This window comes from Peromyscus californicus, unplaced genomic scaffold (genome assembly GCF_007827085.1).
Source record: "Peromyscus californicus insignis strain IS unplaced genomic scaffold, ASM782708v3 Scaffold_18__1_contigs__length_77618521, whole genome shotgun sequence".
NCBI lineage: Eukaryota > Metazoa > Chordata > Mammalia > Rodentia > Cricetidae > Peromyscus > Peromyscus californicus.
This window is the reverse complement of record NW_026294480.1, coordinates 57,019,808-57,044,577: the sequence shown is the minus strand read 5'-3', so window position 1 is coordinate 57,044,577 and position 24,770 is coordinate 57,019,808. Positions and strand designations below refer to the sequence as shown.

Genomic DNA, 24,770 nt, shown 5'->3' with positions numbered 1-24,770 from the left:
GGCAGGACACAGAAAGGTATATAAGGTGTGAGGAAACAGGAAGTCACTCTCTTGAGGCTGAGGATTTTGTAGAGGTAATCTAGTGGTTGGCTGTTCTGTTCTCTGATCTTTCAGCTTTTACCCCAGTATCTGGCTCTGGGTTTTTTATTAGAAGACCTTTAAAGATTTGTGTTACATCTGGCACCCAACGTTTTGTGGCACAAATTCATGAAAAAAACCGCTTGCCTGTGGCCTTGCAGGCCCCAGCTCAGTCCTGAGCTGCATGCAGCTGGAGTCTCCACCCTATGTGGGCCGGAGTCCCTAACCAGTTGGATCCAGATGGCTGGCTCTTTCACTTCTCTCCTGGTGGGTTATGGGCTCTCCCTGGATCTCCATCTGGGGCTGCTACCACACTAGGTAGCTGCCTTGAAAACCCACTTGGGCTTCTACTGTCCTACACAGTTGGCAGAGTTAGTGAGTCAATTAAGATTTCTTAAAGGGAGAAATTAGTTAAAAGAAAATTTTTTCCCACATTAAAAAATGGGGCACATTTTTACAATGGAGGGTGTTTGGTCTCTGTTTCATAACACATTAGGTGATCTGAAAATGGAACAATTAAATGAGAGGATAATTAGTGCTGATGGGATAGATGTAATGTTAATTATAAATATTATTTGTTTGATCATTTTTATTTTATCATTAAAAAAGTTGGTTAATATGGGTGCCAAGATAAAAGTTTTAGAAAAACTTGTTAAAACAGATCAAAGAGAAAGTCAGACCCAGACAGAGGAATTTAAAGGTGAACCAATCTCAGCATTACATTATACACTTACAAAGAAACAGCCTAAAGCTTTTAAATAGCCAACCTTAATCTATCCAGTAACCATACAGGAACTGCCAAGTGCTTAAGGCTGTGTCTGAGCTGATTGGATTCCTATGCAAATGTTAGATTTGAGCAGATTCAAAGAAGCTATAGTGTCATATGGTATGCGTTCTCCATTCATGAAGCAAATGTTAAAATCGTGGTCAACTTGTAATAAAATTATCCCTCAAGACTGGAAATATTTGGTTACAGCAGTCTTAGAGGCTGATCCACAGTTACAATGGAGGACCTGATGGAAAGATGAGGCTAAGACCATCGAACAATGATGTAGGGCTAAAGGTATGCAAATTTCCCAATATCAACTTCTTGGAGAAGGTGATTATGCTGATATACAAAGACAATCTTTATATGATGACCACACCCTAATTTTATGCTGAATGGCCACCTTGAATGCTTAGGACAGAATTGAAGAAGTAGGAAAGAAAACTGAGTCATTTACAAATGTTATACAGGGCCCAAAAGAAACCTTCACTGATTTCTTACAAAGGTGTCTTCAGTAGTAAATAGAATGATACCAAATTCAGATGCTAGACAGATAATATTTGAATCTCTGGCTTTTGAAAATGCTAATGCACAATGCAAAAGGGTAATTAGGCCACTAAAGGCAAGATCAGCACCCTTGGAGGAATGAATCCAAGATACACTATTGAATCTCATGACCATGATGATACTTGGATAGGAGAGGTGATTTCCAGAAATTTGAAGAAAAATAGTAATGTCAGATGGTTCAATTGTGGTAAACAAAGTCACCTGAAAAGGGACTGTAAACAGGGTGTTCCTAGAAACAGTGATTTTTCAAGGAATAATGGCAACAGAATGCCCCTCCCTTCTGGATTATGCAGGTGTGGTAAAGGCAAACATTGAACTAACAAACATAGAACAACAAGGGACAGACAAGGTAATCCTTTGCCTTTACCATTGGGAAACTCCCTGAGGGAACTCTTGTAGGCCCCCATGACAAATTCAGTTTAGTCTTTTTTTGCCATCACAGAGCTATTAAAGAATCTAGGAGTTGGGGATTTAGCTCAGTGCTAGAGCGCCCCTGGGTTCGGTCCTCAGCTCTGAAAAAAAAAAAAAAAAGAGAAAAAAAGAAAAGGAAAGAAAAAAGAATCTAATGCCTATTGTAAAAAAACATACAACTCTGGATAATAGAACAGCTTTAGAAAATAAAATAAAAATTTAAGGAGAAACCATAAATCAAAATTGATAAAGATTAGATTTGGAAACTCCCCAAAGTTAGGGTTGGGGAAGTGTTTTGTTTTTGTCTTTCAGGAGAATGAAGGCTAAGGAATCTGAAGAACATTGGACAAATGAGACATCTGAAGGAAAAGGACAAATCATCCAGAAAAAATGTCCCAAGGAAAAGAGTTGGCCTACTGGTACATCACATATCTAATAGGATAAAATTTCATTAAGTCTTCCTAAATGTTTGTTTCTGATGTTCTCCACAGACATTTAACACAAATGGTCTTTATGTAGTTTAGTTAAAATTAAAGTTGGCTTTGGAGTTGGAGCATGGCTCTCTCCTTCTCTAAACTCAAGCATGCTTATTAAAAGAAAACACAAAATCTCTGTATCATGTCAGAAGAGCCACCTGATATGGGACAGAAGAAAAATCAAAATTAAGGGACTATTCTATTGCCACTAATCTTATAATTCTTTGGTTTTATTTTGACTCTTTATATTTTAAACTTTTGTCATGATATTAATGGTCACATAGAGTACTAATTCTAGAAAAAAAAGGCTTGATCTAGCTTCCTGTAAATGATTTTGGGTTTGAGTCTCTATCAGTTTTCTGCAGGGAACCATGACCACACCTAATAGAGACTTTGAAGTCTCCAAAAAGATGATGGGGCCCCACAACAATGATTCCATCAGGACGATGATAATACCACTAAAATGACAAATACTACCCAAAGATCAGTTTGGGACTACAAACTGCTCAAGACAATTTCAAGATGGCTAACTGAGATGATCCAGCCTCACAGACTACTTAAGCAAGGATTTGAAACAAGCCCTGCACTTTCCCATTATGCAGAGACTGGACAACAAATGATACAGCTACCTTTCCCAGGACTTGACAACTAAACCCCCAATTTTTCTTTTCAGGATCCCCTAAAGATGCCATCACCCCCAGACAGTAGGAAGTAATTTAAAGAAAACTACACCCACATTCCCAAGAAGTGGGGTGGGTGGTTTTGGGTCTTTCAGTGGGTTATGGATAATTGTTATTGTTTAGGGTAGTTGGTTACAAGTTGTTAATAATGGTCAGGAAAAAAAGATAAACAAGGAGATTAGATTCAGGGTTCTTGTTTGAAAAATAGACAGGACATAGATAAGTGTTAGATTACTGAACTACTCTGAAAAAAATATAGAAATGGTGGATAAAGGGTAGATTTTTAAATCTACTCTGAAAAGAAAAAAAAGAGGATATAGATATAAGATTAAAAAGTAGATTATTGAATCTACTCTGAAAAAAAGATATAGAAATGATGGATAAAGGGTAGATTATTCAATCTACTCTGAAAAAAGAAAGAATAATGATATGATAAGATAAAAAGGTAGATTATTGAATCTACTTTTAAAAAGCCACTACTAGTTTTAAATATTTTACATTTGATTGGATTTTTGTATATTATTTACAAATTATGTATATTGATAGAAATTTGAGATTGATTTTGTTAGAAAATACTGTGTATATATTTCTAATTTGGTTCAAGATATTGTACCTATAGAGCTCATTTAACAGTGTAATGTAATTTTCTAGTCCTTGAAAGTTATTATTACCAACTAATTAGGATATAAGAAATGCAAGTTAATAGTCATTACAATCAAACTTGTAGTCATATTAGGTATGTTTTCAAGGTTAAATAGAAACATATTTTAGATAGACAGGTCATCTTCAACCACTTCAGAGATCTATAAAATATGGCATTTAAGATGTTTTAATAACATAGATTTTTTTTCTCTGTTATGACTATGAGACATGTCTGCTCCTGGCAGCACCAATCTACTTCAGAGAAGATGATGGGCATTGAAGAAACTCCTTATGGATTTTACTTTGTTTGTGGCAAAAGTTAGCCACTGGGCTAGAAAGTGCACTTTTCTTGATTGCTGACAGTATGCTGTCCAAATTGGACAAGTAGGACACAAAATAAAGGACTGCTACACCTTGCAAAGACAAGGTAGGAAAGCTCTTTAGAAAATCCTGCTTCACAGATGAGTCTGTCAGATATGCTAGGCCTGCAGGCTGAAGATAGATGCCCCAACGTTGCAGAGAAATCTTGGGTGACTGTCCAGGCAGCCAGCTGTTTCTGTCATTTCTCTCATTTTTTTGGAAGTCACTTGTTTGCACTTCCTGTTTACTTAGGTAATATTATTTCCTTCTCGGAAACTGAGGGAGTTGAAGATTAGATAAAAAATAGTTATATTTTTCCTTGTTAACAAATTCAGAAAAGAAACTCACTAAAGAGGTATAAAGTGTGTAAGTTTGAAAGACATCAAAAGATAGTTTTGTGTTGGTAATGCAAATTAGGATAGAAGGTGAATTAGGAACAATTCTTTGGATTCACAAAGATAGGATAGATAATAGACTATTTTCTCTGAATTTGTCAAATGCAAATGGACTAGACATTGTTGATGTATTTGTTGCCTTATATATTGTATATACTTACTGTACTTATTGTATGTATTTTTCTTATATTAGTTATAACCTTTTATTATTTTAGACAAAAAAGGGGAAATGTGGTGATATATTTTGTACCCCACTCTCTTGAGGCTGAGGATTTTGTAGAGGTAATCTAGTGGTTGGCTATTCTGTTCTCTGATCTTTCAGCTTTTACCCCAATATCTGGCTCTGGGTTTTTTTATTAGAAGACTTTGTAAGATTCGTGGTACAGGGAAACTTTGAGAATTTTCTTAAATTGCTTTCTGCTTTGTTTTTAAGGACAAGGAAGGTCTTTCACAGAGCCTGGGACCCCATCATTTCAATTGGGCTGGCAGGCTAGTGAGCTCTAGAGATCCACATGTCTCTAGCCAGCCAGCTCTGGAATTACAGATGTGTATCACCTAGCCTGGCTCTTACATGGATATTAGGCATCTAAACTTGGGTTCTCTAGCTTGAGCAGCAGGAACTTCACTGACAGAGCCACCTTCCCAGCCCCAAATCAAATCACAAGTTCTCAACCAATTCAACAAGCTATTCTCATATTTATTTGGGAAAGAAGATATGAAAAACATCCAAATGAAAAAGAACATCAGGAAAATTTCTTAACTGAATATTCAAAAGCTAAACAGTAATTAAGTCAGTAAAGTATTGGTATTGATATAAATATGTCAATGAAAAAGAATGAATAGCAGGCTATATATGAGGCTTTTATATACTATAAAGGTAGCATATTTGTATAAGAGAAAGAATAGACTGTTCAATAAAATGCTGGGCCCAAATGCCCATTTGCAAATAAACGAACAAAAAACCAACAATTCATTTCCTACCTCATTCCACATACTAAAACAAATCCCATGATATACAGGTCTAAAAAATAAAGCTCATGAAAATAAAGAACACAACATAAGGATTAGAGAAGGCCCTATGTAAGACAGACATCTGGAAAGCTATCAGTTTTTATTATGAAATAAAGAAGGCTTGTGTACTTCATTCTTGAATTGATATTTCTTTCCACTAACAGTAATGATGCAAATCATACTCTCTAATGTGGCACTCCAGTCATTATACAAAAATCTTCCTGCACTTAAAATATTTTAGCCTTTAGTAGAATGGACCGATGTAGCAAGGCAATTTCTCATACATTAATACTAAATATAATGAAGCAATTTTCAACCAGACAAGTGGGAGCTGGGTGTTGGTGGTCACAATTATACAAAACCTAAGTGAGACAAAATATAATAGAAGGTTCAGTTTCAGAATCAAACATAACATTGTTTCTGTGATTCTAAATTGCATTGTGAAGTGAATTTCTCAATACTTTTACTTAACTAACATTTTATTTAAGAGCAATGATTCTAAAACCTAGAACAATAATTAGAAGGTCTTAGCCTCATTAGGTTGACTAAGCAAAGCAGACCATTCCAAATGCATACTCTTGATCATTCACAAAGTGGCTCTCTCTCTCTCTCTCTCTCTCTCTCTCTCTCTCTCTCTCTCTCTCTCTCTCTCTCTCTCTTGAATGATAACCTTGGGTTATGTTTTAACACCTTGACAAGGTATTCTTAAAAGCTTTATCTCTTAAGGTTTTATTCATTTGAATGTCTTCAATTATGCACTGTCACGATTTTACAATAGAAAATGATATGCACCTGACACACGGCAGATTTAGAATCTATTGCACTTAGTGTCAATGTACAGAAATGAAAGATACCACAAGTACTTCTAAGAACCACTTCCTATCAATATGCGGAGTATAGGCCTCTCCCATTACTCCCAGAGTTTTTTGGGTTTTTTTTTTCTTCCCTAAACATTGTGCCTTATCACCCACACTCAAAATATCCTCTTACTTTCTCTCCCAACTGGGTAGCAAGCAGAAATTCTTTTTACTACTTATAAGGAATTTCAGAGTTAGAAATGATCAGGAAATTGATAGCCACCTATTGTCTCTTTCCTTATTATTCAATAAACCTTGCGTTTCGACCTTTATGATAGAAAGTTTCTATCCAACCTTTCCTGTCTTAAGGGAGGACAAGACTCGTTTACAACTAAGAAAACTTCAGGATATAATCTGATCCTTATTTCACTTTTTTATAAAAACCTCTTTTAATGTTATTTGTTCTCTGACAACCTCAGCATTACTTTCCACAAAATAAAAATTCTATAAATGTAAAAATGCAAAACGCTTACGAAAATAATCTGAAGGAATTCTTCCTTCAACAGCAAGCAGTAAACCTCAAGTATGAAGTCTAATTCCTAAAGACACAGACAGTAGTCCTTCGGGTTTAGCAGTGGCGGCTTTAGAGAGAAAAAATCTCCAGTTTGTGACCTCCAGCCCATAGCGAAGCGGCCAAGCCCCTGACATGCTTGTCCAGGCAAGTCGCAAAGATGTTCCCGGGGTTTCCGGAAAGCAGCTACGCACAACCCGACATCCTCACCTGAGGCTTCTCACGTCCTGGTTCGTAGGGACCGAGGGATCGTCATAAACACGGAAGGCAGACTCAGAAGCCCAGCTAGACCGAAGGGCCACACAACTGTCAAAAGCAGCCCACTGGCCCTCTGAAGGTTCCCCCAGGCAACCAGCCTTCCGCGCACCCCGGGACACCCACCAGTTGCCTAGGATTGAGACTACAACTCCCAGGAGGCTGCGCGGCGGACCCAGCGGCAGCCTTCCCAGAATGCAGCGCAGCGGCTTCCCTGTCAAGCTCTGTCCTCTCCCCGCTCCGCCTCCTTCCCTACCCGTCGTCACCCGGGAGGGCCGGAGGTAGGGAGCGTCGTGAGCCGCCGGGAGGGGCCCGGGGCGGGGTGGAGGGAGGATGGGAGGACGGAGGGGGAGGGAGCGGCGAGGGGAGGGAGGGTAAATAGTGGGCCCGGCAGGAAGATGGCGGCGGTAGCGGAGGTGTGAGCGGACCTGGGTCTCTGCCGTTGGCTTGGCTCTTCCCGTCTTCCTCCCCTCCTCCCTCCCTGACTGAGGTTGGCACCTCGGGGGCCGAGTTCAGGTGGCGGCGCCGGGCGCAGCGCAGGGGTCACGGCCACGGCGGCTGACGGCTGGAAGGGCAGGCTTTCTTCGCCGCTCGTCCTCCTTCCCCGGTCCGCTCGGTGTCAGGCGCGGCGGCGGCGGCGCGGCGGGCGCCCTTCGTCCCTCTTCCTGTTCCCGCTCGTCCCGGAGCGGGCACTCTTGGCTGTGCCATCCCCCGACCCTTCACCCCAGGGACTGGGCGCCTGCACTGGCGCAGCTCGCGGAGCGGGGGCCGGTCTCCTGCTCGCCTGTCGCGCCTCCATGTCGGATAACCAGAGCTGGAACTCGTCGGGCTCGGAGGAGGATCCGGAGACGGAGTCCGGGCCGCCTGTAGAGCGCTGCGGGGTCCTCAGCAAGGTGAGCAGCCCGCGGGGGCCGAGGACCCGCGGCCAGGACGACTCACCTGCCGCGGGGCGAGGGGAGCCGCTCGCTCGGGACCTGGGGTGGGGCTGGACTGGAGGCACCCACTGTCCCGGGGCGGGGGCTGCGGAATGTGCTTGGGGTGCGGGGCCCGAAAGGTCCGCCTGGAAGGAGTGCCTGGCCAAGGGTGGGATGGGAGGTGTTTAGGACCGTCCTCCCCCCACGTCGCCACCCCCAATCCCCAGGAGCTTGCCAGCTTTGGCCGAGGACCTTGGAAAGCGTGTCTTTAATCCGCGATCCAGTTTGGAAGGCAAGGTGCATCTGGTAACTTGGAACCCAAGGCGGCAGCTGTCTGGGGTGTAGGAATCTGGGTTGGGCAACCGTGGTGTCTGTCTGAAGTACTGGACGCGAGGGCAGCTAAATGGACCTTTCAAACAATATTGTTTTGGAGGTCCCCACCAGAATAGGTTGAGGCGGGGTGGGGTGGGGTTCAGCTCTATCGGGTTTAGGCAAGCCAGTTGACTGGGTTTGGCCTTGAAATCTGAGATAGTAAACTTTGAAGTGTGAGTGATTCTTGAATGTAGAAAGTGTGTGCAGCACTTTTGTACTTTACCCCTTCTTATCCAAGTTCAGAAAAGAGCTATTGAATTGTCACGCTTGGATAATAAATATTAGTAGTAAGTTGGAACGTGTCAGAGTGAAGACTGACCCTTATAAAGTTCAGGGAAAGGAGCATTATTTAGTAATACAGTATTTTGTGTATTGAGGAAAGACATTTCTTTTTTTTCCCCTTGTACTTTTAAAAGCTTCTTTTCAATTTTTTTTTTTTTTTTAGCCTAGATAGCATTTATAGGGCTGGAAATGAGTGATCTTGTTAATAGTTTACGGATGTGTTATATTTTACACTTTTGTTGTGGGAAGACTCAGCCTTTTTGACTTCCCTGCCCTTTCCTGTTAAACTTTAAGAAATGCTTAGAGCTAACAGTGCTTCCAGAGTTGGGGCTGGTCCCTTAACAAGCTGGTCATAAGATACCAAGTCATGTGCTATTGGCCATTAAGAAATCACTCTGCTTCTAGTGTTCTTGAACATCATTTCTGGAATTGTCTGAGATTAGACTATTACAGTGTCTTTAGCTGTAGAGAGAAAGCCTGGGACAGACTTAAGTATGTCAGATGCAAGGCTTCTAAGTGTTAAGTTTTATTTACAAAGAAGAAAATTACGTTATGTTTGATGCTGTGATCATTCTTGAAATTTTAATGTAATGCTTTCAGTAAAGTGAAGCTCCCCAGTGTTTGTTTAGATATAATGTATCTTTATCATTTAAGAATCTGTATTGAACCCTTAAGTTTGCATTTCCAAGTGGTTATGAAATGGGTTGTCTCTCCTGATTCTGATAGTTTCATTACTTCTCATTAGATGAGAAGCAACTGCCATATAAGTACGTTCAAATGTTTTATGAAACAAGCTATACTTTTGATTTGTTGTTGTTGTTTGCTTATTTGTTTGAGACAGGGTTTCTCTGTGTAGCTCTGGCTGCCCTGGAACTCTGTAGACCAGACTGGCCTTGAACTCACAGAGATCCACAATCCTTTGACTCCTTAATGCTGGGATTAAAGGGTTGCACCACCGCCACCTCCCATCTTACTTTTGACTTCTTGATCATCACTTTTTGCAGAATGAGAGATTGGAATGACTGATGAGAAAAAAAAGTTGTATGTTCTGTGACCTATTGTATACAGGGTAGTATATGAAGTATAATGTGAACCTGAACGTGGGTGGCAGACAGAATTGTACATTCGTGTAATCCTAGCACCCAGGAAGCTGAAGCAGGAGAAGTGCAAGTTCCAGGCCAACTAACTTAACCTTTATAGTAAGGCCCTGTCTCCCCAAATCAGTTTTTTAAGGATGACTCTCTTTGGCATTTAAATATGTAGGAATATATTGATCATGTCCATGAAAGGGGAATTGTTTTAATTTTGACAGTTCTGTATGTATACAATCAATATGAGTAAAACTTTTAACAGCTATAAAGAAAATTTTCCTGAAATTTAAGAATTTATGGTTATATAGTTCAGTGTGGTGGTGGTGCACACCTTTAATCCTAGCACTTGGGAGTCAGAGGCAAGTGGATAGCTGTGAGTTCCAGGCTAGCTTGGTCTATACCATGAGTTCTAGGACAGACAGAGCTACATAGTGACACCCTGTCTTGAAAACAAACAAAAAATTTTATATATATATATATATATATATATATATATACACACACACACACACACACACACACACACACACACACACACACATATGTATACATATATATAATTATAGCTATATATAATGTTTTATGGAAACTCTTGTTTTTTGGTTTCGAGACAGGGTTTCTCTATGTAGCTTTGTGCCTTTCCTGGATCTCGCTCTATAGACCAGGCTGGCCTTGAACTCACAGAGATCCGCCTGGCTCTGCCTCCGAGTGCTGGGCTTAAAGGCGTGCGCACCACTGCCCAGTGGAAACTTTTATTTTTGTATGGGTTTGTGTGTATGCATGTGTACACCTGCCTGGAGGCCAGAGATCTAAAGTAAAGTGTCTTTCTCAATCCTTTTCCACATGTCTTCACCTCCCCAGCCCTGGGGTTATAGGCATATGTCACTACTGTGCCTGGCATTCTTATGCAGGTGCTAGGGATCAAACTCAGGTCTTCATGTATGCATAACAAGTACTTCACAGTCTGAGCCATCTGGCCAGCTTCTGTTTCTAGAAGGTGCTTTATTTAGTTGTGGACATTGCTAGAGAGCAAACCTAGTGGCATCGTGCATGCTAGGCAAGTGTTCTACTGTCCTATAACTGCAGCCTCATCAAAGGAACTTTATACTGAATACATACACTCACACTGTGTTGATGCATGTTTTTAAGCTTAAAGTACGTGTCTTGTAATTTGAACCCTTTGTAATTTACCTGATAATTTAAACATGAGCTAGTTTTCCACATCTGTTCTTTTTCTCCTGTTGAGTTACATAGATAAATCCAAATTGTAATCCCGTTTTCTTTCTTGTTTCATAAAATGGGATGGGTCTGGAATTGAGAGGATAAAAATTTGATTCAAAAATATACCAGTCCAAAAGTTTTTTCCCTTTTAAATGGTAATCAGAAATACCTATGAAACATATTTCTTAATCATGTCTGTTCCAAAAATCCTAGTTAAGTAGTAATTCCATGTAGTTATGACAAATAGGATGGAACATGTTGAGAAAGGTTCATACCTTGACACTTGGAAGCAACTAAGCCTGGATAAATGAAATCTTAGCCAACTTTTTCTGGGTCTCCCATCACCATGCACATGCTGACTTGCTTGAGACAGGGTCTATGTAGCTTTGGCTGTCCTAGAACTTGCTATTTAGACCAAGCTAGCCTCAAACGCACAGAGATTCCTCTGCCTCTCCTGAATGCTGGGCTTTAAGGTGTAGGCCACCACTTCTAGTTCTTTCTTTTGAGATAGAACTTTGCTGTATAGGCCAGACTGGCCTCTAACTCTTGACCCACCTCCTAGAGCCTTGAAATGCTGGGATTATAGGCATGAGCTAGCATACTTGGCTCTTTAAGTCCATCTCAAATGCTGTCCTTTCCATAAAGCCTTTGATTACATAAATGTTCAATGTCTCTTTCCATTGAATCGCTATATCATTCTGTACAGAACTTAGTTCTGACTCTTATTTTTTGTTGTTGTTGAATTTGTGATTGCCAAACTTAGCAATATGAAGGAATCTTTGATTTTCCTTTAATATCTAGCATGCAACATTGCCTGCATTAAATAGATGAGTGGAAACAAATATAGTGGCAGAGAAAATGCAAAACCCTGCTTTCTTGGTGTAATAATAGCAAATAAAACATTTATTGAGTCCTGAAGCCTATGCCATTTGTTGGCTCCACTATAAGAAAATAATACAAATTGTAAATACAGTCATTAGAGTTCCTCTTTTCACTTTAGCAGGGATCTAGAGAGAGATGTTGATGGTTAAGCTTCCTTATCTATACATAATTATGCCTCAAATGAAGTGAATAGGACAAGCCAGGCACTGTTCTAATCTTTTCTTATGTAATCTTAACTCTTTTGTTTTTTTTTCAAGACAGGGTTTCTCTGTGTAGCTTTGCGCCTTTCCTGGAGCTCACTCTGTAACCCAGGCTGGCCTCGAACTCACAGAGATCCGCCTCACTCTGCCTCCCGAGTGCTGGGATTAAAGGCGTGGGCCACCACTGCCTGGCGTAATCTTAACTCTTAAAAGAGAGACTTGATTGACAAAGAAACACATAGAAGACAACATAGCCACAATTACTAGCTAATAAAAGGATAATAATGGGCACCAAGTTAGGATTAGCTGGGAGGTTCTTAAATGCTAGTTTGCCCTTTTAATGTGATAGAGAATAGGGAATTGTCCATGTAAGTTTCATGGCTGGAGTCCCATTAATATACTGCATAAGTTAACAAGTATACTTAATAAGATTATTCTTAAAAGTAGGTTAAGAGGGGTAAGACTTCTCAAGAATCTAGGAAGCTGATCATTTGATTGGAATTATTGGAAACTGGAAAGAGAGGTCAAATTTAAAGGTTGATTGATATGAAGGAAAGATTAGTAAGATTTGGTGATAAACTATGAGAAAAGGATCAGTCAGATATTGAGTGTCCTGTATAACTGTGCTAGTCATTTTCACTATTCAGCCATTCAAACAACATACAGAGAAACAAAAGTTAAGTAACCTATCCAAGTTTGCCTAGCACAGGTAGCAAAATTGGGTCTATTTACTATTCTGTTCTTGTATCTGGTGGTAAGCCAACTTTAGTCTCCATGACTGCAGAAGTAGTAATACAACCAAGGAAACAGGAACATAGGGAGGAAATATACCTTATAGGGGAGGTGATTTCAGTTTTGTTTGGAACTATCGTTTGTTTCAAGTGGGTAGCTAAGTGCTGGTTGAGTCACAAGCTGTTAGAAATAAGGAAATAGTGCCCAGAGACCCCTTAGAAAAGAGTGAGTTAAATTGTCAGCATGGGTGAGCTGGCTTATAGTAATGAAGATTAGACTTAAAAGCGGAACCAATCTCAAATGTGTTTAATTAGGAAATAGAAACAGAAAAGATTTCTCAGTGGGTAAAGAGCCTGAGCTAATGCACTGTTTAACAATCCTGTTTAAATTTGTTTTTAGAATTGTTTGTGTTAAAACACCAGACATAAATAAAAACATGAAAAATCAAGTATTCCCATCAAATTAGATTACTTACCTTTGCCATTTTCTTGATTGTAATATTTACTCTGAATATCAGTACCTTAGCAACATAGAAATCATGATGGGTGATTCAAATGATCCAACTTTATATTTGTATTAGTTCTTCTGGGTTAGAAAAATATAACTTGAGGGAAACTTGTAAATGAGTTAATCATTTTAAATATGCAGTCATCAGTTCTATAGGGGAAAAGTTAAAACTACTGTAAACTTAATAAAGATTAATGATGTAGATTTTTTTCTTTGATGTAATTATGACCATCATACGATTTTCATGTGGGACTAACATACATGAGTAGCATTTTGGTGGTGATTGGCTTTATACTTCTTCAGAAGACTATACAGTATTTGGTGTAGGAGAGAGACCATGTAACTTATTTATTGAGCATGTTACTTTATATAGGGATCAGGACAATTTAAATGCCATAAAGATGATGAAGAAGGGAAGCTGAAAGTATGAAAGATAGTGGCAGAATTTTACAAATGTAGAAGAAAATATTATATTTTTTATTTCCTAGCTATTAAAATTACTGAAGGTCATTATATACTAGAAACATGTCAATTTTTATCATTTAATCTTTTTACTGTTTATTGTAATTGTTACAGCTTTCAAAGTTTTGTGTTAAAATTTTGGAAACTCTCAATTTCTAAAATACTGATTTTATTTTTTTCCCCTCCTTTCTCTTCTTCTCATCCCTAGTGGACAAACTATATTCATGGGTGGCAGGATCGTTGGGTAGTTTTGAAGAATAATACTTTGAGTTACTACAAATCTGAAGATGAGACAGAATATGGCTGCAGGGGATCCATCTGTCTTAGCAAGGCTGTGATCACAGTAAGTACCTTTCCCTGCTCAGTAGGTATTCAACGGGCATTGACTGTGTGTGTATCAGAACTGTTCTCAGTCTTATTGTAGAGCTGTGGAATCCTTGCCCTATGCCCAGGAACATACAGCTGCATACTATAACCCTAAAGGTTTTATTCAGGTGGCTTTTCAAACAAATCTAAGTGTTTCAGGAAAGAAAAGGTAGTAGGGTACTTCATAACTGGTGAGATTGGGAAATGTCGTAGGATATTTAAAAAGTTAAATTGGGAAAATAACCTTATTTAAATTATTTAACAAAACAAGCATTCATTTGCCAACTTTTTCATACAGATTTTATACCATTTTTTTATGGAGTTTAGAGTTCTGTGTTAACTTTTTACATACTATGCATGGTCTGCAGTTCAATTGCCCTAAAGTGAAATAAACACTTTTTTCCCCCCCTTTTGGTCTTTCGAGACAGGGTTTCTCTCTGTAGCCCTGGCTGTCCTGGAACTCACTCTGTAGAGCAGGCTGGTTTCGAACTCACAGAGATCTGCCTGCCTCTGCCTTCTGAGTGCTGGAACTAAAGGCATGCGCCACTACTCTTGGCTGGAATAAACACTTTTGAAAATACTTTTGAAAAACACTAAGTGCTTTCAGAATTTTCTGATTTTCTAGAATGTTATGTCACCTTCATTTAATTTTAAAACAGGACTTCACTTCTGTCTAGTCATTCTTAGTTTGCATAGAAACAACTTTTCATACTGTATGTAGTCCATGACTTAAATAATGTTAATGTAAATAATAAGTAAATCGGCGCAGATAGGTTTGGAAACCAATAATTGACTTTTTAAACATCTAACTCAACTATTGGAATCAAAGTGTGTTTTTCTAACACGTTAAAAAGGCTTATTGGTTGAGTGTGGTCAGCATGCCATAGACATATTTAATCAAAAGCAAAAAAAAAAAAATATTAGCTAAGGCAGGATAGTTAAATGGAGATTAGCTAAGGGAGTCAATAGCTTAAAATCTAAAAATAGATATGCTAAGACAAAAACAATTCAGATTTTATTGATCCACTTGAAAGTCAAATTTTCTTATGATAAAATTACTTATAAAAGTAAAAGATACTTTTGGAATTACTGTTACTCTCTACATTTGACTTACATATTGTTTATGTTTGCATTAAAGAAAAATCTTGCAGTGTTTTTTTCATCTTTGTATGTTCTGTACATTACCCTCTTGTGTATTCATGATAGAAAACAAAATCTTAATTGAACATCAAATTAGTAAAACAGGAATTGTTTGGAAATATTAATATAAAACTACTACTGCCAACTAGAGACAATTTTAAAGAAATATTTTGAAATTAAAGACTCAGTATTTATTTTGATGGTTATGATTATGTGGTAAATAAGTTTTTGACACTGTATCTGTCCTTTTTGTCAATATTTGTGTGGTCAGAACGATAAATGGAAGTGTTCTTTATAATACTGAAGAGTCTTTCTATAGTCCTTTTCTGGTCCCCTTCTTTTGCAAACTAATTACAGTATTATTGATTATTAAAAATGGGGGGATTTATATTTTATCTGTATTGTTTCCTAAACAGTAGTATTCCCATAGTGGACTTAAATATAGTTATCCTGTTTTGAACTATAGACTCCACTAGCTCTACATTTTGATAAAGAAATTGTAATAAACGCATTTATTGTATCTGCTGGGAGAAAAAACAGTTCATGGCAGATATTTTTGTTACAGTTGTATTTGTATGCAAAACTTTGAATATGTGCATACTCAAAGGAGTTGGTAGGAAAGTAAAGCAGTTTGAACACTCTGGAACAAGAGATTTAGATGTGGCTGTATTCAATGGGCTAAGCAACAGTGAAAAATATAGAAATTAGTAAAGCTGGTCTTCAGGTGTAGTGAACAAGTATAGGAGGAAATGCGTTTATTTTTGAGATTGTTTTCAACTTCCAGTTCTTTCCTTGCTTTAAGCTTCATGGTCTTTTATTATGTATTTTAAGGAAATTACAAAATAGAAATGAATACAGTGAACTTTTCAGCATGAAATTTACAAGTAGATACTTTAATTTAAAAAATTATTAATGTTCTTTGTTATTTAAGTGTCCATTGTTATTTTTAGCTTTAATATGGGCTGTTGCCTCTATCACTTCCTCTCTGAAAACAGAGTAAATATTAACAATGAATTTGTTGACATGGTGCTGTTATGAAATTGATTTGTGTGTATGTGTGATATTGAGGATTGAACCCAGAGCTTCAAGTATTCTACCATTGAGCTATTTTCCCAGACCTCTTACATTTTTATTTAGTAACAGGGTGTCTCTAAGATACCCAGGTAGGCTTTCAACTTGGAATCCTCCTGCTTCAGTCTTCTGAATAGCTAGGACCACAAACCACACTAAGCGTACATAAGAGTTGTGCTTTTACTGTAATGATTTTAAAATATTATTTGTTGGTAGATCTAGTGTGTGAACTTATTACCTTTGTTGTGGAGCCTAATCCATTATTACCCTAATCCACTACAATTCTAATTTTAATGAGTAATCAATATAAAAATCTTGTTCTTTGGCCTTGTGATACCTGGCTGAAATAATTTAAAGAAACAGTGTTTTACTTCTAAGGTGGACAGATTCGGAATATATAGATAAAAAAGCAAACAAACCAGTACCTTCACTTTTTGAAAAAGAACTTTCTGTGTATAGACTACATAGGGATAGTTGAATTTCTCAATTAGTAAGACTTAATAATTACTGTTGAAGTCTCAGCCTGTGGTATAAAACTTGTCAGGTGTGTTGCAGTCAAGCAAATGTTGCTAGACATGGTGGTACTGACCTGTAATCCATGCACTGGGGGTTGATGCAAGGAATATCCTTAACTCCATGCAGCTTGACCACAGAACAAGATCCTGTTTTAAATAAACACACAACACACATGCACAAACAAACTTAGATGCTTAAGGAGTGTTTAAACTTTTTTGTTTGAAATTCTTGAAAAAAAAATAACAGAACATGATTAAAATTACTCATGCTATTTAAAAGTTACCAAGTAAATGCTTATCTTTTCTTACTCCTGCATTCAAGAAACACGGAAAGGTATATTTTGGTTTCCTTCCTGAGACTTTGTGTGCTTACACAAGCATTTTTTTATAGTCTTCATTTTATTTACACAGATACCTTATTAAACTTACTGTTATGCCCTTGTTTTCTCTTAATGCAAGAGTACTACTGCCTGCTGTGATGCTCTTTCAGGAAAGCTGCCATTGTGGAGACTTGGCCAAGGGAGAAATGTCACTGAGTTTGAGGCTTGTTTGGGCTAATGATGAGTTCCAGGCTAGCCTAGGTTACAGAGTGAGATCCTGTCTCAGAAACAAAACAAACACACCAAGAGGGGGAAAAAATGGCTCTGGGTTTTTATTTTAAGACCAATTAGGATTTTTGATACAGTGTAGCTTCTTATTATTTTCTCAGTTAACCAACCATGCATTTTAATACCATTATTTCATACGCTTCTTGAAATTGCCAGTTTTAGTATATATTATAAAATGACTTTCAAATTTTTCTTTACTCTTATGTGCATTTGACATGTATAAGCTTTCTTTTTTATCATATTTAAAATTACTTTGATAATATTTCACAAATCAATTCCTTAAACTACTAATAATGTCTGTGAAGAGGAAAGATGTAGGGAGCTATTCATTTGTTTAGGAGTTTTTGTTTGTATTTACTGAAATTAGAAGATGTTATATGAAATGCAGAGATTTTTGGCATGATGAAGCCAATATCTTCAGAACTGATGTCACTGTAATTTTTAGTCTCTCATTGTGGACATTTAACTTGTATACTAAATAACCTTTAGAACTGTAAATTACCAAGTGAATGGAACTCCTATTTTTTCATCAGATATTAGTTATAAGAATACTTATTCACAAGTTTCATGTTTTAAGATTTTTCAGAAAGAAACCTGAAAGATAGTGAAAATATTTGCTGCTAGAAATAAAAATAACATTAAAGCAAAATAGCTCTCTGTTCAGTTGGAATCATAAGAGGAGAAGTTGAAAGATTTGGGCAGCATTAAAGAGGTCAGGGCTTACAAGATGGCTCAGCTGGTAAAGGAGTAAAGGTGTTGTCTTCAAAAGCCTAATGACCTGAGTTTGTCCCTGGAACCTAAGTCAATGAGAAAGTAGAAAACCCAACTTCACACAGTTGTCCTCTGACCTCCACACTGTATGCCATGACATGTATGTTTACACACAAATTAATAAAGTTGAAAGTTTTTTTAATTTGAAAATTGAAGAGGCTAATGAAGATGTAAAAGAAGATAAACAAGGGAAGAAAACACTGAAAATTGAGAACCATGAAAATAAATTTAGAAGTGCTACATTTAGAGTAGTGTGGGCTCAATTTTTTCTTTTTCCTTTTTTGTTTTGTTTTTGTTTGAAAATAGATTATTTTCTACATAATGTATTCTGATTACAGTTTCCCCTCCCCCAACTTTTCCCAGATCCAAATAAAAAGGATAAAAAACACAGACATACCCAGAAATCCCATATAAACACAAAATTGGGAACCATAATATATAAGCAAAAGACCTGTAAGGTAAAGATGTGCCCGTACAAATCTTTATGAGATAGAAACCCTTCAAAAATATCCCTGGGTTTGTTTTGTGTTGGCCATCTGCTGCTGGACATGGTACCTGACCTTAGCTGTGGTTTTTATGCCCAGTGAGACTCATTGGAGAAAGCTAATTTTTCATTTGGGAAAGGTAATCAATTAGAGATAGCTTCTGGGTTTAGGAAGGGAACTTGTGTTCCTTCTCAGTGCTGGTACCCACATTTAGACTTGTGCAGGCCCCAAGCAAGCTGCCACAGTCTCTGGGAGTTTATGTGTGCATCAGTCCTGTTGTGTCTGGAAGACACTGTTTCCTTGGTGTTCTCCATCCTCTCTGGCTCTTACAATTTTTTCTCCTCTTCAACTGAGTTACCTGAGCCCTCGAAGGGGAGAGATTTGATGGAGACATCCCATTTAGAACTAAGTGTTCCAAGGTCTCTCACTCTCTGCACGTTGTCCAGTTATGGCTCTTTGTATTTGTTCCCATCTTCTGAAGGAGGAAGTTTCTGATGATGGTTGAATGAGACACTGATCTATGAATATAGCAGAATGTTTTTAGGAGTCATTTTATTGCTGCGCTGCTTTGGCAGAACAGTAGTATTTGGTTGTGTTGTTGTGGTTGTTGTTTCTTACATCTATGGCCCATCTCATGGAGTGGGCCTTAAATCCAATTAGATAGTTGTTGGTGACTCCCACAACTTTTGTGCCACTGTTGTACCAGCATGTCCTGCAGGCAGGTCACCATTATAAATCAAAGGGTCTGTAGCTGGGTGGGTGTTTACCTTTCTCCTCTGGGAGCATGTAAAGTACCTTCTAGTACCTTGAAGACTGGTCATTAGGGGTGAAGGCTGTAGGTAGGCACCAGCTCAACTTCTCTGTGTTGAATGGGTAATCAAATCTTTTTGAGTGTTCAGTCTTTCTGTTATGAGGGAAAACCTGTTCTGTGCTTCTTTGATTGTTTGCCAGCAATCATTAGCACTTCTTGGCTTTTAGCTGTTTTCATGTTCGTAAGACATTCTCCTTCTGTGTTTGTGTGTCCAAATTTTCCTCCTATGTAGCTTGAGTTTTCCTGCCTGGCCCACAGTCAGGACAAATCTCTGTCACCCGCCAGTCCCACAGCCGCTCAGACCCAACCAAGTAAATACAGAGACTTATATTGCTTACAAACTACATGGCCGTGGCAGGCTTCTTGCTAACTGTTCTTATATCTTAAATTAATCCATTTCTATAAATCTATACCTTGCCACATGGCTCGTGGCTTACCAGCATCTTCACATGCTGTTTGTCATGGCAGCGGCTGGCAGTGTCTCCTCCCACCTTCCTGTTCTCTCAATTCTCCTCTCTGTTAGTCCCACCTATACTTCCTGCCTGGCCATTGGCCAGTCAGTGTTTTATTTATTGACCAATCAGAGCATTTGACATACAGACCATCCCACAGCACTCCTATAAAGGACACATATTTTATAGGAATAGGGACCTATTCTACTTCAGTGTGCCCTCATTCTAACTAATTATATTTGTGAATAAGGTCACATTCTGAAGTTCTCAGTAACAGGATGTAAACATAAGAATTTGAGGGGACATCATACAACCCATAACAGTGTCAGTTAAGGAGAGCCCCAGTCTTCCGCTTCCCATTTGATGTTACTTTGTCACATGCCGCCATAAGCATAAGAAAATTGCCTGTATGGTGCATTTTATTTTGTCAGGACATACAGGAACATGACTTAAATATTTATAAAGCAGCTCTTTAAATTTCAGCTTTACTTTTTAAAATATATATTGTTTGAGAATTTCATGCATGTATGCAATTTATTTTGTTCATATCCACCTCCACTTACTCTAACTCCTTGGACCTCCTCAATCATATCCTTCTCCCAGCTTCATGTCCTTCTTTTTAAAAATAACCCATTGAATCCAGTTGGTGTTGCCCATATGCACATGAGTATAGGGTCATCCACTGAAGCATGGGCAGCCTACCATGGATCAGACTTCCGGAAAAAACAACAACTGACTTCCCTGCCAATAGCTCTTCAGCTAGAGGTGGGTCTTACCAGCCCCCCTCCCATCTGTCATTTAACTTTGATTGGCTTGATCTTAGGCAAGTCTTGTGCAGGCAGCCACAGTTGCCATTTGTTCATGAATGTGATGGCCCTGTCATGTTCGGAAGATACTGTTCATGGCAGCCCTCCCAACCTCTGGCTCTTCCATGCCGTCCCCTGAGCCTTCAGAGGAGGGGTGTGATCTAGATGTTGCACTTAGAACTGAGTACTTCACCATCACTTAAATCCCTGCATTCTAGCCAGTTGTGAATCTCTGTATTGACAGTTGGTCACTACAAAAGAAGTTGCTCTGATGAGGACTGAGAGCTGCACTAAGCTACCAGCCAGTGCTGGGACCTGGAGGGACAGCAGAAGTCACCACATTTACTCCTAATGCCTTCTGTTAAAAGTATTTTAGTGTTGAGGTCATCTGAAGACAAAAGGTCTGATCGATCATCATCATTTGCCTTTTGCATTAGTTAACACGTGTCTTGTTTTCTTGGTTTTTCTGGAAGTCATACATGTTTTATTTTTATGTTAATTCATAAAGAACATGAAATATCATAAGCTCCAAAATCAAACCTGAGTCTCAGATGGCCAAATTCTGCTTTTGAGCAGGTTAGTGAATTTCCCCAAGTTTTAATTTCTTCTTCTCTCTCCCCTCCTTAAAAATGTTTTAAAAATAATTTTTATTTAACAGTTTCAAACATGCATACAATGTACTAGGACTGGAGATTACCTGGCTGGTAGAGCACTTCTCTAGCAAGCACAGGCCTTCAGTTCCTGGGGGAAACAAAGAAGTAGAACAGTGTATATGGATCGGATGCACTTCTCAGTTCTTCTTCCACACTTCCTTGATGTTTCTATCAATTCCTAACTTTCTTTGATTTACCATTTCTTATTTTTTCTAGTTGGTTTTGGTTAATTGTGTGTATGTGTGTGTGTTACGCACATAGATATGCAGGTGCCTGTGTGAGCACATGCTACGGCCACAGCAGGAAGTGTATTATCCTCTGCACCTTACTGTCTGGTGTCTTAGGGTTACCATTACTGTGATGAAGCACCATGACCAGAGCAATTTGGAGAGGAAAGAGTTTAATTAGGCTTATGCTTCCTCATCATAGGTTATCACAGAAGAAAATCAGAACAGGAACTCAAACAGAGCAGGAACCTGGAGGCAAGAGGAGGCCATGGAGGAGTGCTGCTTACTGGCTTGCTCTTGCTTTCTTATAGAACCCAGGACCAGCAGCCCAGGGGTGGCACCACCCACAATGGATGGGCCATCCCCATCAATCACTAAGAAAATACCCTGCATGCTTGTCTACAGCCCGAGCTTATGGAGAGATTCTCCATTGAGGTTCCCTTTTCTCTGATGACGCTAGCTGTTGTCAGGCTGTCATAAAACTAGACAGCACACCTGGAGACAGACTCTCACTGAACCAGAAGCCCAAAAAAGTTTGGCTACCTCGACAGTGAACTTCAGGGATCCACCTATTTCTACTGACAGGTAGATGCCTGCACACTTGGCTTTACTTGGGTTCTGGGAAGTCTGCACAGCAGGATTTTCAGCACACATCCCTCTCTGCCTCTCCACCTACTTTACACAAAAAGCTGCTAGCTGTGTTATTGGCTTCAGCAGTCTGAATGAACAATAGGTGTAAAATGTTCAGACTAAAGGAAAATGTTAATTACAATGATTGTTCAGAGTAGACGAACAGAACATCCCCTCTACCAACCTGGCTGCTTTTCTAATTGGCATTTTGACGTTCTTTGCTGATTTTGTTCATTCAGTTTCTCATTATCTGGAATGTCTTTCACCTTTCCAGTCCCCTCCTAAGCCATAACTTTTTTGTTGAACCACAATAGGTGGTCTGCTCACTTTGTGTATGTTTGTTTAGTATAAGATTTTTAAAAAACAAGAACCATATGATTATTGTGTGCTTAACAATGTGCTGGATGTTTTACAAATTAACTATTAAAAGGTAAAAATGATTATAGAAATAGACAGGAAAATGAAAGTGAGAGACTAGATACTATTTTTAATATTAAATAAAAAATTTTAGTTCTTAAATTTTTTGTACGAGTCTCTGGATAGCTAAAAATAATGGTTGCTAGCTTTTCAAAAGTTATCTCCTTAAAAAAGAAAATAACTCAACATCTATAAAATTTCTATGTAAAATACCACCTTCAACATTACAGATAATGCCAGACTACAATATAATTGCATTTTAATATAGTAACAGACTCCTACAGGCTTCTGCTGCAAGGCCTTGTGAGCAAAATTAAACATGATGTGTCTCTGAAATAGAAAGAACACTAGTAAAGGGAGAGTTGGAAGTTTTACCAGAAAGACTGAATGCATTCATTCATAATCTAAATATATCCCCCAACATAGTCACCAGGTAGATCAGAGTATAATTAAAGGAAAGATTTCAAACTGTAAACCACTTTAAGGGCCAGAAAACCATAAAAGATAACGATTTTTGTTGAGGCAGTAAATGTGATTTAAAGAGAGTTTTCTAAATATAAACCTTTCTAGAACCCCCCTCCCTCAAAGATACTGAATCCTTTGGATAGGACCTATAAGACTACAAAAATAAGACAAAAATAAATATTATAAAGGACTAGTGCATAATATTGGGAAGGAATTTAAAAATTAAGTGAAGAAAATTTCTCACACCTCTGACTGAAATAACCATGAAACAAAAGAAAACTAGTAGTATGTATTTCCAGTAAAATTAATCATAGTCACTGAGGATATGGAAATTAGCAAGAACTTTCAAGAACTGGAAATAGCCAAGGATAATAAAGTTATTTGTAAGAATGGAAGACAGCTAAAGAAGGAGTAATATTCCTGTTAGATACTTTGAAGGGAAAAAAAGTTATAATCCAGGAAAACTTTGAAGGAATGGGGAAAGACTTAGGTTAAAAAGACTTGCTAGAGAACTTGGGGAAATTAACCCAGCACCATCTATATCTTGAATGTTGAAGGTGTCTCTTCGCATATACCTCAGAGAACAATCTAACTGGAACAGAGACTTGAAACTGTAAGTTTAAGTTGATTATTTCACATCACAGTGACAGCAGAGTAATCCACTCAACATAATGAATTCCAAGGCACATGCTAGTAAAGCGATTAGATTTGAAAGTAAAAATCCTTATGACCTTCAGTCAGAAGGAACAAATATAAAAGCAAAAGGAGTAAAACAAGATGAAAACTCATTTGGAAACACAAAAGACCTCAGAAAGCAGAAGAAATCCTGAGCAACAAAATAGAATGGTTGGCAGTATTACCATACCTGATCCATGTTACATTACAGAGCTATAGTAACAAAAACACAACATGATATTGGCACACACACACATAAAACAAAAAAAACATAGTTCAGTGGAACAGAATAAAAAAGATTCAGACATAAACTCACACAGCTACAGCCACCTGGTGTTTAACAAAGATGCCAAAAATGCTCACTGGAGGAAAAACAGCTCTCGAATAAGTGATGCTGTGAAAACTGTTTGTCTGTGAAACTAGATCTTTATCTCTCAACCCTACACAAAAATTAACTACATATGACCAAAGACCTTAACATAAGACCTGAAACGCTCATAAAGTTTGTAGATGAGAAAGTAAACCACTTGAAGATAAAGGAATAGGACTGCAGTCATTCAGGAAATAAAGTCAGTGATCAAGAATGACACCTCATGAAGTTAAAAGGCTCCTCTCACAGCAAATGACGCAGTTAACCAAGGGAGAAGACAGCCTACAGAATGATAGAAAATCTTTGCCTGTTGTACATCTAATAGTATTTATATCTAGAATACTCTAGAACAGAAAACTTGAAGAGGAGGAAGAAGATATTCCAATCCCCCCTCAAAAGGCTTAAAGATCTAAAACCTAAAATCAGTGTTCTCAAGACAAACAAATATCTAATAAATATTTTATGTTCAGCATCCTTATCTGTCAGGGAAACTAAATAAAACTACTTTGAGATTTTTATCTCATTTCACGATGGCTATCACAAGAAAACGTAAGAAACATGCAGGTGAGGATGGAGGGAAAGGAGAGCCATTATTCACCATTGGTAGGAAGGAAAACTGCTGTGGTCACTATGGAA

At 38.3% G+C, this 24,770-nt stretch overlaps 2 protein-coding genes across 9 annotated transcripts in view; one reads left to right on the top strand and one right to left on the bottom strand.

The window, feature by feature from the left end:
- Nucleotides 1-7,609, bottom strand: part of Polk (DNA polymerase kappa) — a 68,268-nt gene extending 60,659 nt beyond the window's left edge. For all 7 annotated transcript variants that reach the window (XR_008219583.1, XM_052743505.1, XM_052743506.1 and 4 more), the window contains exon 1: nt 6,965-7,609. The gene's annotated coding sequence lies outside the window, so the exon portion shown is untranslated. The remainder of the gene's footprint in view (nt 1-6,964) is intronic.
- Nucleotides 7,497-24,770, top strand: part of Cert1 (ceramide transporter 1) — a 110,116-nt gene continuing 92,842 nt past the window's right edge. Inside the window, exons 1-2 of one of the 2 annotated variants that reach the window (XM_052743514.1) lie at nt 7,497-7,902; nt 13,881-14,015. In XM_052743514.1, the coding sequence (XP_052599474.1) occupies nt 7,807-7,902; nt 13,881-14,015 (231 nt within the window). In that variant the 5' untranslated portion in view covers nt 7,497-7,806. The remainder of the gene's footprint in view (nt 7,903-13,880; nt 14,016-24,770) is intronic. The other variant, XM_052743513.1, reaches the window with a different exon arrangement.